The 18,456-nt window shown below is 44.1% G+C and overlaps 1 protein-coding gene across 3 annotated transcripts; it reads left to right on the top strand.

Moving 5' to 3' along the window:
• Positions 1-3,356: 3,356 nt before the first annotated feature.
• On the top strand, positions 3,357-15,052 carry c6h15orf39 (chromosome 6 C15orf39 homolog). 3 transcript variants are annotated; one of them, XM_061822808.1, is made up of 5 exons: positions 5,246-5,526; positions 5,775-5,981; positions 7,815-10,780; positions 12,794-12,828; positions 14,914-15,052. In XM_061822808.1, the coding sequence occupies exons 3-5, from the start codon at positions 7,879-7,881 to the stop codon at positions 14,917-14,919; spliced, it is 2,943 nt and encodes a 980-aa protein (XP_061678792.1). In that variant the 5' UTR covers positions 5,246-5,526; positions 5,775-5,981; positions 7,815-7,878; the 3' UTR covers positions 14,920-15,052. The 3 variants fall into 3 exon arrangements, with proteins under 3 accessions (XP_061678791.1, XP_061678792.1, XP_061678789.1); XM_061822807.1 differs by lacking the exons at positions 5,246-5,526; positions 5,775-5,981 and adding an exon at positions 3,357-3,508; XM_061822805.1 differs by lacking the exon at positions 5,775-5,981.
• Positions 15,053-18,456: the final 3,404 nt, after the last annotated feature.

Genomic DNA, 18,456 nt, shown 5'->3' with positions numbered 1-18,456 from the left:
CCACTCCCTGAGAAGGGTTGCGTCAGGAAGGGCATCCGGCGTAAAAATTGTGCCAAACATATGTGCGTTCATCTGAGATGACACGCTGTGGCGACCCCGAAAGGGACAAGCCGAAAGAAACAGACACACATCTTAAGTCAACTGTTTAAGAATCAACGAAAAGAGGGAAGATGTTATTGGAATGTCTGCTGGTTTCGGTGTTCATTGTTCAGTAGGTGGTGACTAGGAGGTGCACGATTCAAGAGAATTTTGCCTCCCCTTGACATAGTTCTTGCAGCGTGGAACCCTTTAAACGTGGAACTCTTCAAGAGTGGGTAACTCGGTACCATTGATCCTCTCGGATCTCGTTGCAGTCGGACTTTGTCCTTCTTTGTAGCACCATCAAACTCGATAGGTGGAGGAAACAGGACTGATTCAAATACTCCTGTATAGAACTGCCTCAACAGATTCTGTAGCCGGCCGGCATAGAAAGTACCGATACATATTCTGCACCGAAATCAATCCTCCGCCGCCTCCTCCCACTGGATGCGCCGTCTGACGTCACGGTTCCATAGTTGAACTTATTAACTCGAGGCGTGACACGGCGTTCCGTCCCCCCGCCCTTGCAGCACGTAGACAATGAATGGGCTCGTCAATGCCGTGCTATGCGCTGGTATGTGCGGTGTCAAATGGGATGACTAATTGTGCTATGTGTAAGTCATTGTATCTACTAATGTCACAAGTGGCAGACTTCTCCATTTAGTTATCTTGATTTTGTGACTTAACACCCATGCGTGATGATAAGAGTCTGGCGGTTCATTATGCACCTGTGGCCTGACACTCTTTCTGCTGTTTTTAATCACTGTGATACAAACATCAGGAGTTGTACAGCAAGGTCTGATTGTAATGGAATCACGAATTCGTATTGTTTAAAATGCTAAGCACAAGAGGTTAGCATAATTTATGTCACAGGCACGATGCTTTTATGAGATCAAACAATAGTGTAAAAGAGAGATGTGAAAATGTGCCTTTATAAAAGGTACCAATCAAAGAATTGAGATAACAAGATAGACTAACAATATGTTTGTGATTTTTAGATTTCCATTTCTTTGATAAATGCTGCAGCACATCATGCAAATACGGCCGCCTTCAGTATGTGAGCAGTCTGTGAAAGACATCAAACAATTTTATACGACCCTGGAACATCATTGCTGTGTCATTGCTTTGCTATTGCATGACCTCGCCTTTGTTTACTAGAATAACCAGACACTCCTCATTCACTTTCTATGGTTATTATGACAAACTCTTAACTGCAAGATGTAATTTAATACTTCAGTTAACATGGGTAAATATTCTACAATTTTTCAGTACAAGCACTAGCCCTTAAAGTAACAAAACAAAAATGGGTCAGTAGTGCTCTGCCCATATTAATACTTCCGATAATAACAATCTCTGCTGAGAATGGTGGAGCGTGATTAAATATTTTATGCTTTTGTCGGGTTATTAGATAAATATTGATTCTGAACTGCCCCAAATGATGTGTTAGGGTAAGTGGATTGAACATTTACAACCTCGGGTTTTGACTATCCAGAATTAACATTCTAGATAACGTCTTTCTGACTGGTCATTAATATGTTTTGAATTGAAATATTTTCCTTCAAAATATTAAAAGTGGCAATAAAAAAAAGAATAAACAGTCGAGTCCACCTTTGAACAGTCTTGAGTTTGTTAGGTAAATAGTGAAGCTTCTCCCAAAAAGGAAATCTTAGAACTTCATCTCAAGCACTGACCAATCACTAAGCAGGAAGAAGACTTTTCCTCTCTGCTGACTGCAAATAATGGCTACAGATGTATACAAAAAAAAAAAAAAAAATCACCCTATGCATTGGTGCAAAAAAAAGTATTCAGTCAGTCACAAAAGTATTCAGTCAGCCACCAATTGCAAGTTCTCCCATTCAAAAAGAGGAGAGAGGTGTGTAATTTCCATCATAGGTACCATGAGAGGCAAAATGGGGGGCGGTGGGGGTGGGGGGGGGGGGCTGTGGCAGAAAAATCACATTTAAAAATAAAAAATTACCAAAAAAAAGTATTTGGTCACGTACGAGCAAGCAAAATTTCTGGCTCTCACAGGTCTGTAACTTCTACTTTCAGAGTGTCCTCAGTCCCCCACTCGTTACCTGTATTAAGGGCACCTGTTTGAACTCGTTATCAGGATGAAAGACACCTGTCCGCAACTTCAAACAGTCAGATTCCAAACACAACTATGGCCAAGAATAAAGAGCTGCCAAAGGACACCAGAAACAAAATTGGGGGAAGGGGATTACCTGGCAGCCCTCCTGGCATTCATTGCTGGTGGATTGACCGTCGTTGGTGGTGCTGGGGCGGTGTCGGTGGGCGTCCGCCTTCTTCCCCCATTCCGGCTGCTGGTGCCCCCCTCCCCGCTGTGGCTCCTCAGGGCCTTTTCTTTACGGTCATTCTGCCCGGCTGCGATCACCTCTTCCTCTTCTCACGAGGGAGTCCCGCAGGCTTTGGGGCCTACTGTGGTGTTTTGACCCTGCCTGGGCGGGGGCAGGTCCAGCTCCGCCACTCTTGGGTGGGTTGCAGGTGCTGGCTGGAGTTCGGGAGGACGCCCATTGTCGGTACCCCATCCCACCATACTCCAGGTTTTAAAGGACCTCACGACTCATGAGGCACTCATATACGGGGTCGAGAACCTGGCAGTCATAATAACGGGAGAGGTTCTGGGTTCTCCATAGCCTCATGGCGGTGCTCCTGGGGCTGGGCCCCACTGGCTGCTTGGTATGTGAGTTCCCTCTTTCATGCACTGTGGCTGCTCTCTGGGTTGCCACCCGCCCCCTTCCCATTATCATTCCCTTTTTGGGTCCCCCCTATTTGCCCTCCTTTTCCACCAAATGGGACATGATCCCTGTCCAGCATGCTTCCCCTCCTGTCCCTGTTTTGTGCTATATTCTCCCATCTTGCCCTCATAGGGTGTGTGACATGATAAAAGTGTTTTGGGGTAAAAGGGATATAAATATTCATTTCTATATGAGCTAACAGGACATCCATACCAGAAATTTACATACACTGCGCAAAAAAAAAAAAAAGAAGCACATTCCATTTTTTTGTCTCACCGTCGGAAGTCAAATCAGACCAAACCTCTCCTGTTTCAAGTCAGTCGGGATCACCAAAATTATTTCATTTTGTTAAATGCCACAATGATGAGACAACATTTCCGAAATTTACAATTTACCTAAAAGTTTACATACACAAAAAATAGTCTTTAAAGAACATGGGGAAGACCAGATGAAGAGGTCAAGGCTTTGGAAGCTGCTGATAGGTTAGGTGACAACATGTGAGTTAATTGACGGCACACCTGGGGATGTATGTAAGGCCATACCTCAATTCCTCTGCTTCCTTGTTGGAAATTATGGGAACATCAAAAGAAATCTGCCAGGAAATCAGAGAAAGAATTCTGGAGCTTGACAAGTCTGACTCATCCTTGAGTGCAATTTTCGGATCCTTGAAGGTGCTATGTTCGTCTGTTCAAAATATTATACAGATTACTGCTATATTCATTAAAAATGATTATTATTTTGGACATATATAGTTGTAATGTGGCGAGGGGCAGGTTGTTGATTTTGAGCATGAACCTTTTCTTGTTAGAAGAGGTCAAGATAATGTCATGGTTGCAAAGATTTTTTTTTTTTTTCATTTCACTTGGTAGAACATAAAACTTGGTTATGAAGCCTCAGGCACCACGGTAAACTACAGGTTAGCACATCTGTCCCACAGTTGTGCAATTTTGAATCACAGGTGCTCCCTGTTCCTCCCACTCCCACATTTCAAAAATGAGGAATTTTTCTTCTCAATCTCAAATTCCCAAGAAGTATTTATAATGCCTAGTTGGCTCATTTGAGTGTGGCCGCAATCGCTTCCGTGTACGTTCCGTGGAGACGACTTCGTCCTCTTTTTTTTTTTTTTCCCAATCATGGTTAATGAACGCGAGTTTGTGTAAAACCAGGGGTCATTTGGTATTTGTATTAAAAACTACCTGAAAAGATCGATGGATTCCGTCCGGCAAAGGTTAACGTGTGGCCAAACGTTCACAAGCCGTCACTCTGTGGGATTTGTTCCTGATTGAGAACAGATCCAGCAACAAAGTATTTGTATGTCCAGACTTTTCTACACTTTCAAACTTTTTCCGTGTACTCACCAGACCCATGTGTAGACCGAGTTGTCCAAGACAAGCGGAAGCGAATTAGCAGTCCAATTTCTTATTGGCGAAAACATCATCTTCGGTATTAAATATGGGTCCTCTATGCCGAGTTTATCTAATTTTTCCACCTACCTTCGTTCATTTTCACCTTCTAAATGGCTGACGGTATCGGACAAGACTCTGGCCGTCGTGCTATAAGACATATTTTCGTGTCGTCTCCAACTGACTTAGCATTGAACAATGCTTTGTTAGACCGGCAATATGACGAAGTAAACAAATGTCACGTGATTTTATGACATAGGTGCACAAGCTCTATATAAATGAACAGCCACTTTAAATAGACTCATTGCTCCATCTTGACTGGTGATCAGCCCCAAAAATCCCGATCGTGTAAAGCCGAATCAATATATATTTTAATCAGATAGAATTTTAATGACAAATCCCATACGAACCCCTGAAGTGACATGACCAGTCCTTGTTGAAATGAATGGCAATATTGGAAAGGAAGAATTTAGTCAGGGATATCTGAAATGTTACTTTTGACGTGGCAAAGCTGAATAACTATCTGCAACACATCCAGTCCAGCAGACCGACGTTAACAGATCTTGCAGGTAGTAGTGATGGTTGTACAGTATTGTGTTTCTGTGTCGCATTGATGGTGTCATTGCGGAAAATCAAGTCTCCCAAGGTAAACGTACCAATCAATGTCTGATTAAAATAATAAAATTGAAAAGTAAAATTCAATGCAAGCCCGCCGCTGACAAACATCAAAACATTGCGTGTGGTGTCTCCCGACTCTCGGATAAGAGACACGAAAGCGTTCCAAAGAGTTCAAATCAATGACGGTAAAAGTTCACTTCGGCGGATTTGAGCATTGTGGGCCGATTGCTGGGATGGTGATGGTCACGTGCTGAAAACAAAACTCCGCCTATTGATCCCAGTCCATCCTTCATGTTGTTGTGCCTCCTCCTCTTCTCCTTTGTCTTCGTACTCGCTGTGTGTTCACTGTTCACTTCTCTCTCTCCCACGCCCCCAACCCCCCACCCCCCACCCTCCACTCAAAAAAAAAACAAAAAAAAAAAACGCGTGGACATCCGTAGGGCGCGCGAAAGTTTTTCAGTGCAGACCGGAGCACAACCACAACCACAAGCCTAGGCCACGTTGTTACCCCCCCCCCCCCTCACTCTTCCTGCACATGATTTTTATCGAGGGGGGCAGCTGTAAACCTCCGCGAGTCCCTGCTGACAAACGGAAAACTTTTTCCCATTTTTTGGATTTTATCTTTTTTTTTTCTGTCGAAAGTGCCGTGTGACATCATCGAGAGCGAGGTAAAGAAACTCCATTTGAAATGTAACATTGTTGTTCAGCTCATGATGACAGTCAGAGGAGAGAAAACAATTTTATCCTAATAAAGCGGAATAGAAGCAGAGTCGCGCTTTTGTCCGTTAAATTCCTGCCATTGTGAAAATAGTTTGCGCCGCGTTTTGTGCTCTTTCCAGTTAAGCAACGTGCGTGTTTTCAAGCCGGCGTCGGTGTATTGCTTTCAAGTCGTCTTTCAAGTTATTTCTTTTCAAAGGTCACTTCGGTCTACAAAAGAAGGCGCAGGCAAACCTCCACCCGGCCTTTATTTTTTTGTGTTTGAGCCACCGCCACTTGTTGAAGAAGTTCGACTGGTTTCCTGTCGACTAACCGTGGAAGGGGTGTCACGTGACGCGCGCAAGTGTTCATGCCACGACTTGATGCGCCTGAACTCTTTGACGCAAGATGCACGAGCTAAGAGTTGGTCAGTGGGGAAAAGCACACAAATCCCAATATCTACATAGGAGTCATTTTAATATTTGGACACCAGAATGGCTACAGAATGGATGCGTGCTGATGTGCACCTGCAAATGTGTGGCGAATTTTAACCAGCCTGCACCTTTGTGGCTTTGTCACACCGCCAGGAATCCTGATTTAAATATTATTTATACCTTGTATGAAGTACCTCGTTGACACCGATACTGAAACTATATCATGTAATAAACCTAAAAGCAGTGGAATCAGAGATGACAAAACATAGAACTTAAAATTCTTAGTTTTTATTCATTCAAAATATATCGTTGCCGTGGGAGGAAAAATATTATACCTTGCATGAAGTACCTAATTGACACCGATACTGAAATAATATCGTATAATAAACTTAAAAGCAGTGGAAGCAGAGATGGCAAAATATGGAACTTAAAATTATTCGTTTTTATTCATTCAAAATATATTGTGGCAGTGGAGGATACTAATTGAGCTTGGTAAATAATTGGATTATATTGTCTTAAGTCTTTATTTACACTCAGACTGTGCTATTACTTATTAAATAATATTAATTGTTAAATGGACAGAATTTAATCTTGCAATATCGCTCATCTTTGTCGGTTTTCAACCTTACATAAAACTTCTTTAAATAGTGCGAAATGAAGTTCAACGATAGCTAGATATATTTATTTCAACATACAAATCCCGTGCAAATTTAACACCTTAAAGCACTGGTTTTCAAACTTGGGTGGGGGTGCGGCGTTATGACGGTAGCCCCATCATAACCCTAACCATCAAATACCATAAACACATTTCATTATTAAGTTACACTAAGTAGTTTTTGGTGATTCCCAAGAAATAACGTTTGCAAGGCGCTGAAAATTGCATCTCCCCCAAAGAAGGGGCACAGGGGGCTCCCTTTGGACAATGCTAGTTTTTTTTTAGTTCCGTGATTCCGTATAACTCTTAATTCCCTGTACGCCTTTGCCTATTATAAGTGGCTTTCCTGCATCCTACTTATGCATTATGGAAATCAAGATTTTCATTTTTAATATGTCATTAAATGACAGGGTATTCACAAAGATACTTGTAGAAAAGAATTTGGTGACGTATATTTTATTGAGGCGGCACGGTGTCTCAGTTGGTAAAGTGGTGGCCTCACAGTTCTGAAGACCTGGGATCGATCCTGACCCAGCCTGTGTGGAGTTTGCATGTTCTCCCTGTTCCTGCGTGGGTTTTCTCCGGGCGCTCCGGTTTCCTCCCACATCCCAAAAACATGCAACATGAATTGGACACTCTAAATTGCCCTTAGGTGTGATTGTGAGTGCTGTCTCGGTGTGCCCTGCGATTGGCTGCCAACCAGTTCAGGGTGTACACCGCCTCCTTCCCGTTGACAGCTGGGATAAGCTCCAGCACTCCCCGTGACCCTCGTCAGGATAAGCGGCAAATGGATGGACGTATATTTTGTTGAGTCTGTCATTTAATGTTTATGTGGGGTAAACAAGCATCATGATCAAAGTCAGTCGTTTGAACGTGTCCCCGTTGATCAGTTATGAGGCGCCTTTATGCATACTTACATTTTTTTTTTTCCTCCATGATTGCTATACATGTGATAAGCCGCATCAAGGCCCACATCTGACCTTCAAGTGCCAAAAAAATGTTTTTTGAGTGCATCTTTCAGAAGGCTGCGGTTTTAGGTTCATTGCACATGCATGGTAGGGGTAGCTTTTTTGACACAATATATTTCCTGGTATGATGTGATTGGTTGAACCTGAAAACTGATAGTGAACTACGTATATTACATGTGCTTACACTTGTTTTATTTTCTTAGGTTTGGAGCCACATCATTGCTTGACAACAGGATGAGCAACCGGTCCAAGCAGACCTGAGCCAAGATGCCTTTATTTGATGAAACTGTGGCATTCACTGGACTGTCAAAACCATCAGACATGTCTGGGTTCATCCTAAAGCCGGTGCTCCAGTACGGCGGCGCCTATTTTTCCTACAACCCCCGAGCGAAGGATGCATCAGAATTGACATCACCTTGGAGTAACTCGAGCACTACCCTGTTGGATACCAGAGGTCCGATAAGTCACGCATCTGGCGCAACAACTGGCGGTGACAATTCATCTCTGCCGTATGACAATCCCGTTTTCTTAGCTATTCCAAAAGCTGTGTATGGACATAACCCGTGCTGCCATGATCTGGGTTGCATGATGGGACACCGGTACAGTGGGGAGCATCGATCCCAGACAGGAGCCACTGCTGATTTTGAGCACAGTTGGACTCGAGGGGAGGCTTACCACAGCCAAATATCACCCCTCCAGCAAAAAGGTCAAGACAAACTGCAAGGCTTACCTTTGCATCCCAGTGAAGAACAAGTCAAGAGCACGATTACGGAAAGTTTGAGCAGAGGAAGGCCGACTCGAATGGGGCCAAACTACAGTGGCTACCCCTGTGTGTCTCCCCTCTCCATGGCAACGTCTTTGAGTGAGCAGAGCAGACATTTACAGCCTTCCCCTGGAGGCTATGCAGGCTTTCACCCCTCCCATGCAACATACGAGCATATGACCTCAGAGCTTTATCAAGAATGTTCTCCCATGTCCAAATATGGCCATCCAACAAAGCACTCAATGTTTTATTACCCGCAGGCCAATGCGGAGGTAGAAAACCGAACACATTGTGGGGATGTTGGTGGCAAACAGAGAGAAGACGTTCCGGTTGCGCAAAAAAGCCCAATCGCAAACCCGCGCGAGCGTTATACATTCCCTCAGACGCTTCATGGCGACATTCCTTTGTTTTTGCACAGCACTGAAACACAACCAAATCACACTTTTCTGCAGGGCTTCGGCTATCCGTGTTACGCACGTCCTGGATTTCCCAGCGGTCCGATCAGAAATGTAGAGAGGCACCATTTACCACCTGGGCTGCTTTCACATAGAATCAGTGTTTCTCCATCGGACCAATGTTTGTCCCCTTCAGCCAGCCTTCAGAAGAGCACCACCAACCGCCATTTTACACCATTGGACACTTCCCATTCCTTCCTGCGGTTGGACCCAATCAGTCCGACACAACATGTAGGACAGTCCGGGTTGCCTTCCTGCATTCAAATTAGCAGATTGTATCCCTCGATCACCCATCGCCTTGATCCTCAGATAGATCAACCGGTCCTTAAACCTTCTGGCTTGACCAAAGACAGACTGCTGGACCAATCTTCAAATGTATGTCAGTTTACCTGCCCCAAACATCCCAAAGACCACCAAGTTTCCCCAGGGACGCTGCTTAGCCAATCTCCCAAACGTGGGACCGATTGCCTCCACTCGACTTTAACTAACGGCCCTGACTTTGGAACAGTCATTGCGACCACCAAAAAGCACAACGGACTTGCATACAACTCTGCTGTCTCTTTTCTCAAAGGCGGCATGAAGAGACCCTTTCCTTCACTCTTAAAAATTAAAGAAGAGCCTCTGGATTTATGTGAAGTTGACTTGAGTAGAAAACGGCGAAAGTTGGAAATGGAGGGGGTCCTCAAACGAAATCAAGAGTCCCCTGAAATGCCCGTTATTGATAATGTGTTTAGCCTGGCGCCTGACCTACGATACCTAAAGACACCTGGAGTGTTACTTCCAGAGCTACAACATCAGAGAAGCATGCTGATGTTGTTGACTGAGCACTGCAAAGTCCAACCCACAACACTCCTTAAAGAAATAAAACCTGACCCAGCTGAACAACCAATCTATGTCTGTCCACAGAGGCCTGAAGCACAACTGATTGAACCCGGAAAGATCAAAGTGGAGAACATAAATCAATCAGACCCACGTGATTCTAGTGAAAATTGTCCAAGTCACACTGCTTGCAGCACAATACCAGATCAAATCAAACTGCAACCTGAAGATGAAAGTCTGTCAGACACAAAGTCCACGCTGGTCATTCAGATATGTAAACCTGAAAAACTTGAATGTAAACCTTCATCACCAGAGGCTGACGATCCTTCATATCCTCCCAAAAGTCCAAGCTCACAGTCTGTGCGTAATGACAGGACACCAGAGGACCAGGTAGTCAACACTGAGCCTAAACCGGCCAGTCCACTCAAACCACCTGAAGCCGAATTAGATGTCAAAACCAGTCCACCTGAGTCCCTGGTTTGCTCCACCTACAATACACATCCCGCTGATATGGAGGTTTGTCGTCCGCCAGCACCACAAGAAGCACCTCTGCAAATTCAAGAGGGATCATCACCAAGAAAACAGAAACCACAATCTGTTCGTAAGCATTTCCTAGAGCTGCATCGCACTCTCTGCAAGCAGGTATCCAAATGTGTGTCTAACACCTCAGAGCAGCAGCTCCGAACCTGGCGCTCTCAACTGGAACTGGTGGAACCCTCGTCAACCAAAGTCCAGAAGGTCTCCTGCTTATTGGGGATCAAAGCCAGGCACAAGTGGCTAAATAAGGAGATCAGCTCTGCTCTTCAGGAGGTGCTGGATCGGTTCAGGGAGTACATCGTACATAAGCGCTGCCCTTTTCCACACGTCATGAGAACCGGGGCGGTGTTCCTCCCCATGCTGGTGATAAAAGAAATCCTGTTCCCCTTGGTGCCCGGCAACTTCATCGACCAAGTCCTGCAAGAACACAAAGTGGAGCTCCGGCCCACGACGCTCTCCGAGGAGAAGATCCTCATTCAGGTCCACAAACCCTGCACGTCCCGCCTCAGGAGGCTGATGTCGCTCAAGCATCTGCCCAACGTCTACACCGACGTGCTCAACCTCTTGTATTACTCCAATGTCTGCAAGCATCTAGGTGAGTGCACCAAATGTACTTGGACCTTGACAGGTATGGCCTGATACGCCAACAAACAATATTGAGGAACTGTGTGATTTACCTTTGGCTGGATTTACTCTACATGGTTCAGGTCACAATTTCTTTTTATCATACTGTTAGCAACGCAAAATAAAAAACGGACAAAATTGTACATCTTCAGTTTGTAATCAGGGCTCTTTCAAATGGGGATAAAGATCGAATTGCCATGTACACTTTACGTCTAAGGTGATGGCAGTGTAAACTGCTTGGGTCTCTTCTGTCAAATTGAGCCTGATGTAATTGAAATACACTAACCAGTAACATACAAAAACCATATATACGCACTTATAAATAAAGAGTGTACTGGTAACCTTGGGATACGAGTGACCTGACTGATAAATGTTTCTAGATGCGATGAGTCACTTAAGTACCAGCAATAGTAGAAATAGTACACTTTGTAGTATGTCACTGTATACCTGTAGTATTATACTACCTCCCGGTGGCCAATGAGGGCACACCAGGAGTGGCAACGCTGACTAAATTATGATGCACAAAAATTTCATTTTGTTCTGTTATTTACTTTGACTTAGTTCCTCTGGGGTGATTGTGCACATCGGCCATAGGGTGTCCCTTAATGGTAGGGCGAGATGTTCCCTCCTCCGGGAGAGAGGGGGGTCTCAGTAGAGTTGCTGGTCCTCGAGAGGAACCACATGAGGTGGCTCGGGCAACTGTTTCGGATGCCTCCCTGGTGAAGTGTTCCGGGCACGTTCCACCGGGAGGAGACCAAGGGGGCGACCCAGAACAAGCCCGTCTGGGCTGGGAACACCTCTGGATCCCCACCCCCCCGGAAGAGGCTGGGTGATGGAAGTTTGGGCTTCCCTGCCCAAGATGCTGCGTCTGTGACCTGACCTCAGATCAGTGGATGGATGGAACCATCCATCCATATTCTTTGCCGCTTATCCTCACGAGAATCGCGGGGAGTGCTGGAGCCAATCGAAAGCTGTCAATGGGCAGGAGGCCCTGAACTGGTTGCCAGCCAATCACAGGGCAGATGGAGACAGACAACAGTCTTACTCACAATCACACCTGGGGGCAATTCAGAGTGTCAATTAATGTTGCATGTTTTTGGGATGTGGGAGGAAACAGGAGTGCTTGGAGGAAACCCACACAGAACATGCAAACTCCACACAGGTGGCGCCGGGATCGAACCCGGGTCCTCAAAACTGTGAGGCCAACCCATTACCAGCCGATCCACCATCCCGCCCTGGATGGAACCAATTAATAGCATTTCCTTTCATTTTAGTGGGGAACAATGATTTGAGATACAAGTGTTTTGAGTTACTAGCATTATTATCCAAGAAATGAATGCATGAAAGCATCAAACATTAAATATGGTGGGAATTTGGAACATATATATGCCTTCCTTTTTTTTTTTTTTTTTTATACCAATGGAGTGAGGAGTCAGTCTAGGCCAAGTGTCAAATTTAAATGTTTCAGTACTGTTGACTTTGGTCTGGTCATCATCAGCTTTACGTAGACGCTTGTTGTCGTAAGTGTTGACCTACATTTCGGATGCTGGTTCTGTTCATTACCCTGCCTGGAATGAACGTTAAATGTTTGACATTTAGACCTGCAGTGTAAATCCAGCCTATCTAAAATCCATTTTAAGAAATGAAATTCTAAAAAATTGTGTTCATATTGTGCTGGAACAGCGGTTTAAAAAAAAAAAAAAAAAAAAAAAGGGCGGGGGAAATGAGACTAGGTTATAAATCCCAGCGTGCAGGATTACTGTTGGTCTTGTAAAATATGACAAGTGGATGTTACCTTTGTGTGTTTAGTGCGACTACGCTTCTTCCACGCACGTTTCCACACTCGTCTTGCAGAAAAGGAATAAAAGCATTTTTTTTTTCCTCAAATGCGCAAATGGCTTTCATTTGGTTCCACTTATTTGATTTCTGCTCCACTGGCAGAAGCTTTTAAGTATTCCAAATAAAATGCGTTTATTTTTTACAGAATCAACGTCAGCTGATGTCCTAAAGACTACCCAGGTATATTTTTTCAAATTTTGTTTTGTCAATTCATCTCACTCCCCTTTCCTTCTTTTTCTGTTTAGCGCAGGGAGGTTGATTTGTAACTAGCGTAGATTGCATTCCACTTGTTCAAAGGTGGGAAAAGGGGCCCCTCGGTGGGGGGGGGCTGACACCAGTGCACCTTTTTGTTCTTTTTCAAGCTGCGTTTGCCTCCATCTTGGTTTGTCGCACGGGTCGTCTAACAAACTGGATCCAAATTTCTCATCCCCCCCCCGGCCGCGTTCACGTGGTTTTGGCCTCGTGCTTCTTCACTCCAGGGAGTCTCTTTAGATTTTGCTGTTACGCTACTGTTCTACTTTCATTTTATTTATTTATTTTTGACAGTAATGGCTTCTTCCTTGTTTTATGCAGGCTAATTTTGCCCATAGATTTTGGCACACGCCAGGGATTTCTTTTAAGTCTGCAGCTGAGACCGCGGGAAGGGTTGGGCATTCAGAATGGAGAATCGATCCGATTTGGAACTGGGATTAAGGTTCCGATTCTCCTGGAACTGTATAAATTTAAACATTTCGGTTCCCAGTTTCAAATGTGTGGTACTGTGGCTGCAAAAATTGGTGAAGGGGGGAAAAAAAAAAAAAAGCTTATTATTGGGCAAAAAGTTTGCCGTAGCAACTTAACATCACAATCAGTTGGGACAAAATTAAAAAACCGCTAATCGTGCACCTCACCGGTGGGCGGGGCAAGGAAAAAGGAAGCAGCGTTTTGGAGCATTTGTTTCCATCCATTTAAAAAAAAAACAAAAAAAAACCTATCACAGTGCCATGTGAAGTTAATGCAGTGTTCCGGTGCATAAAGCAAGAAGTCAAAAAGTTTAAACTTGCACATATAAATCATTTGATGTGATTGAACAGAATACAGGGGCAGCTATATAACATTGTTAAAAGTTAGTTTGTCAGTGTCAGTGAAGGCAACTGGCAGAGTGAAACAAAATAGAATAGTTAAATCAGTTAAAATAACAATGTCAAAATTAACTTTTAGATGAAACATTAGCGAATTATTAATATTGAGTCAATTGGGGAAGTTCCACAAAAATGTGCCTTTTAGTTGGGTCTTTGATGCCCTTTAAATAAGTAAAAGGCAAGCTTTTTAGACCCAGCCCCCTAAAAGAATCGCAGTCGAGAATCTTTTGGAATGGGCACCAGAATCGGTCAAAATCAAACGATCCCCAACCCGAGGAAGTCGGAGGTTCTTTTTATTTGGTTTGTTTACGTCATTGAGGATTCTGCGCTATGCTGCAATCATCTTCGCAATATAGGAAAAAAAGCAACACTGGTGAACTTTCTCCATTTCTAGACAATTGGCGTAACCGACTGAAGTCTTAAAAGATCCTTTTGTTAAAGTTCCACATGAAATTTATCAAGATAATTTCCAGAAAAACTTGTGAGCATCAGTCCAACAGTTCAAGTTCAAACGAAGAAAGTACGTGTTCTGGGGCGATCCGGATCGGTCAACGACGCTGACCGCATTCCGATTGAGGTGCTGTCGCACCAAATGACCTCACTGTCAAGATTTTAAGTCAAAGCTAATCAATTTCTAAATCCTGCGCGTCTCTCCAATTTGCGGAGTGCTTGTCCTCATCGGGTTTTTGGCTGAGTTCTGGAGCCTGTTCCAGCCGATTGAGTGGAGAGGATCCATCCGTTTGAGTTCCAGGAGCTTTCCCGAGCCACAGATTTTCATTCGAGGAGGTCTCCATTGGGTTTTATGCGAGAATGGACTGTGTGAAGCCAAATGGAACCGGATGTTTTGAACAAGAAGCCGATTCTGATATCTGGCTGTCACGAAATTGAACGTGTGTTCTGTCCAAGTGCGACCTGGTCAAGTTGCCATTTGTTGTGCTCTTGCTAGATCTGAGAATATTCCAGATCTGGATGAAACGGTGACCTCTTTTTCTGTCAATAATACGCTCCTTTGTCTTGTTTTTTCCTGACTAACTAACAGGCTAACTTGTCTCCCCTATAACTTAATTACAATTTTTATTATTTTTTTTTCATAGAAAGGATTTCCCCACTGACTCTGATCTCTTTAACATTTGCTGCACTGCAGGAGTAGAGACGGCGACTTGGGAAGACCCAGACATCCTCAGCAGCTCCTCGCCGGCAGAGGACCCCAAAGCCAAATCCCATGAGAGCAACAGGACCAAGACAAAAAGCAGGGTGAAGAGCAGCTCCAGGCGGACATTTCTGGACAACAGCTGGTCCGATGATGAAGACGATGACTCGGGAAAGCACGTTGAAAAAGAATCCGGCAAGAAAAGCACCGGTGACGACGCGTCGCCGGCCAGCCCGGAACGAACCCCTTCGGACAATTGCTGGACTCGGCCTTTAAGTTCAGAAGACTTTCCCGACAGTGACGTTGAACCCGAGAAGTCTTCCGGTTTCCCGGCAGTTTGCCATCCCGCCGTGCCGTCCGAATTCCAGCTGGCGTCCCGGAACGGTTCGGGAATGATTATCAAGCTCAAGAGGAGGGAGGCTCGCAAGCAAGCGGCGTCGGTCAGCGCAGACGAGGGCGACCAACAGGTGACCTTTAAATGGGAGAGGACGGGAAGATTGGGCCGGACCTTGCGTCCTCTTGGCGGCTCACGAAAGCGGAACAAGAGATCGCTTCGGAAAATCAAGTACTGCCCGTACCTGTCGGCCTGCCACAGCACCGAGCGCAGGCGGCGCTGGGTGCTCCGCTCGGCCGTGCGCCGCGCCTGCGGGGTCCTGGGGCCGGCCTACCCGGACCTGGTGGCCAAGCGGATCCGCCACCTGTACGAGGAGGACGACAAGTCGGAGGTGTGGTACAGGGGGGAGGTGGTGCGCGTCCACGAGGCCCACGGCGACCCTCTCAAGACCGTCTTTGAGGTGCGCTACGACAGCGAGCCCGAGTGGAAGTACTACCTGGAGCTGCTCAGTGACTACAAGAAAGGATGGCTCATCATAGAAGAGGACAATTAAGATAGAACTATGCCGTCGGCAGGGGTCAGGGGTCAACACCCGCCCGAGACAGACAGACAATTCTTTTTGATTAATTGTTCAAAATGAGCCATCATTGACAAAATGTTGTCGTGCCCGAGCAACGAGATTTTGGTACGTTGCCATCCATTGCGGGAGCAGCTGTGGTTCGCTGGCTAGCAAAAGGATGAAATTCAATTTTGCAAATTCATTTCATGGGTTCTGTGTGCGTACATGCAGCTGGAACGGATTATGTAGCCTTCTACATTACATTTTATTATTTCCCCATCACTGCAGAGCACGTCGGAAAGTGTCCACGTTACCCACAATGCGAAACTGTTTGTTGCCAACAGCGTGCACAATTTGTGATGTCAAATGTAATCTAGCACCCGCTGTTTGAGATCATGGTATAAATCATGTGATGTGTACACTCGGGTCACGTCCTTGTCCGCCTCGCGCTGGCTTCTTTTATGGACGCATTTCCTCCATTAAATGGCCTTTAGGTACACAATTGAATCGTTTTCAGCGTAACAATATAAATTTACCATCCAAGAGAATAATGCTATTTGGGTGTTGTTCATTTTTTGTAGTTGAAGTTTGCAGTGTTTTAACTGTTTTTACACTTTTTTTTTTTAACTACAACCTTGAGCAGGGAAAAGGTTTCTCCCGAGTGAGTGTTTTTGTGTGTCCGTTTTTACCACAAACTGTTACACATTGTCTTCACGAAGGCATTTTTTGTATTGGGTGTGATTAGATTGTGTGTGTGTGTACCTGATAACTTGCCTGTTGAGTGTGTCGGGATTTTGACAAAAAGACAAACTGACTAAGTAGCACTTGATGCTGTGTTACTACATGCTGGACAGATACTATGTGTGGTGCTAGCAGCATGCGTCAGTGATACTGTATAAGGCCTGGGGCCCCATTTTGTTTTTGTTTTATATCAACTGTCTTCACATAAAGGTTTGTACTGTTCATTCTCATTTTGTGTCCTCATTCCGTTTTGTTCACTTTGCAGATGCAGAAAGATAACTTGAAATGCTAATAGTGGACAATTCAAACTGTTCAACTCTTGATTGGGTAATATATAAAACGATGCTTAAAATAATGAATAATGCAGACGAGCTTCAAAGAAAACGAGGACTGTGCAATACACAGTGCAGTCAAATATGTATCAAAGGTGTAGTGCAGTTGATTGTGTGTATGTTGGGGGACTTTGGCTCCATCTTGTGGACGAATTCTGCAGACACCGGGGCAAAGACACAAACAAAATCCACCCATTTTCCAAAACGCTTATCCTCACAAGGGTCACAGGAGTGCTGTAGCATAATGACGCCGAGGGAAAAAGGATTTTTTTTCTCTAAAAATAAATTAACTTTCATCATTCATGCTAGATTTTTTCAAGTGGACTTAACATTTTCAAAAGCCAATACCAGTGATTAACTGATATGGTGGAAACTTTGCATCTTAGCATATACTTTTTACACAAAGTATATGCTAAGATGCAAATATTTCATAGTGGAATACAGAGAGCTGTGCATCATCTGTAAATCTTTATATGAGAAAAAAATTCAAAGCTGGGGATTTACATTTCAACAACTAACATAGAGCAGATGCACCATTGTAGTTTGGATGCTCATTTTATATTGGATGGTTAAACATTTAAAATCTTTCTTCAGAAAGGCTTGTTTACATACATCTTTACAAGACACCCCCCCCCCAAGTAGCAGTTTTGACATTTGTCAAAATCTAATTGTGGAACTAGATGCAGGGTTTTTTTTTTTTTCTTTCGGCTTGTCCCGTTAGGGGGTCTCCATAGCGTGACTTCTCAGGTGAACGCTCATATTTGTTTGGCAGTTTTTACACCAGATGCCCTTCCTGACGCAACACCTCTCGGGGAGTGGAGGCCTCAGTGGGATACAAACTCACAACCCCTGGTTTACCAAACCAATGCTCCTGTTTAATGGTTAAAAAAAAAAAAAAAAAAAGCCATTTGCTTTTTCTTAAAGCAAAGAAAAAACATTTTAAAGTCACACAAAGTGGGGGGAAAATATCTCAAGATTGTATTTAAAGGTCATATTTTCCAGCCCCGGGTTGTCTAACTGTATAATGGGGGCTAGAAGTTACAACCAACCAAAGCATGCTACTTTTCTAGAGAATGTCAATTTTTCATTGTTTTGCTTAACATAATGCAACCATGGAGGGAGAAACCACCAATCAAGACAAAAAAAAAAAATCTACATTAAGCACCAAGAAATAAAAAAAAGCTTGTGCTAAAATTTCCTCTACTACTTCCTGCCAACAATTTTTTGGTGAGAATGATCAATGATTATGTAGGTTATTGAAGATCTTTTTTTCTCTACAAGCAGACATTGCAAACAAACTAGACTATTTTTCCTTCAAGCTTTTGTGCTTATTAACAGAAATTTGGTGCAAAAAGTACACAACCACAGTACTGCAAATAGAAAGCAAATCAGGTACTCCCTCTAATGACTCACACAGAAACTGCTGATTTTTTTTTTTTTTCATGACATTTATTCAAATAAACAATACAGTTTATAATTTGCTAGGATAAAATAAGAAGTCTGAACACAAGAAGCGTTTTGGGACAACTGTTCTCCCCCCCATAGTACTGGAACTTGGGGCTGCGTGTTTT

This window comes from Syngnathoides biaculeatus, chromosome 6 (genome assembly GCF_019802595.1).
Source record: "Syngnathoides biaculeatus isolate LvHL_M chromosome 6, ASM1980259v1, whole genome shotgun sequence".
NCBI lineage: Eukaryota > Metazoa > Chordata > Actinopteri > Syngnathiformes > Syngnathidae > Syngnathoides > Syngnathoides biaculeatus.
Note: the sequence above shows the minus strand (reverse complement) of the source record. Positions and strands in the feature narration are given on the sequence as shown.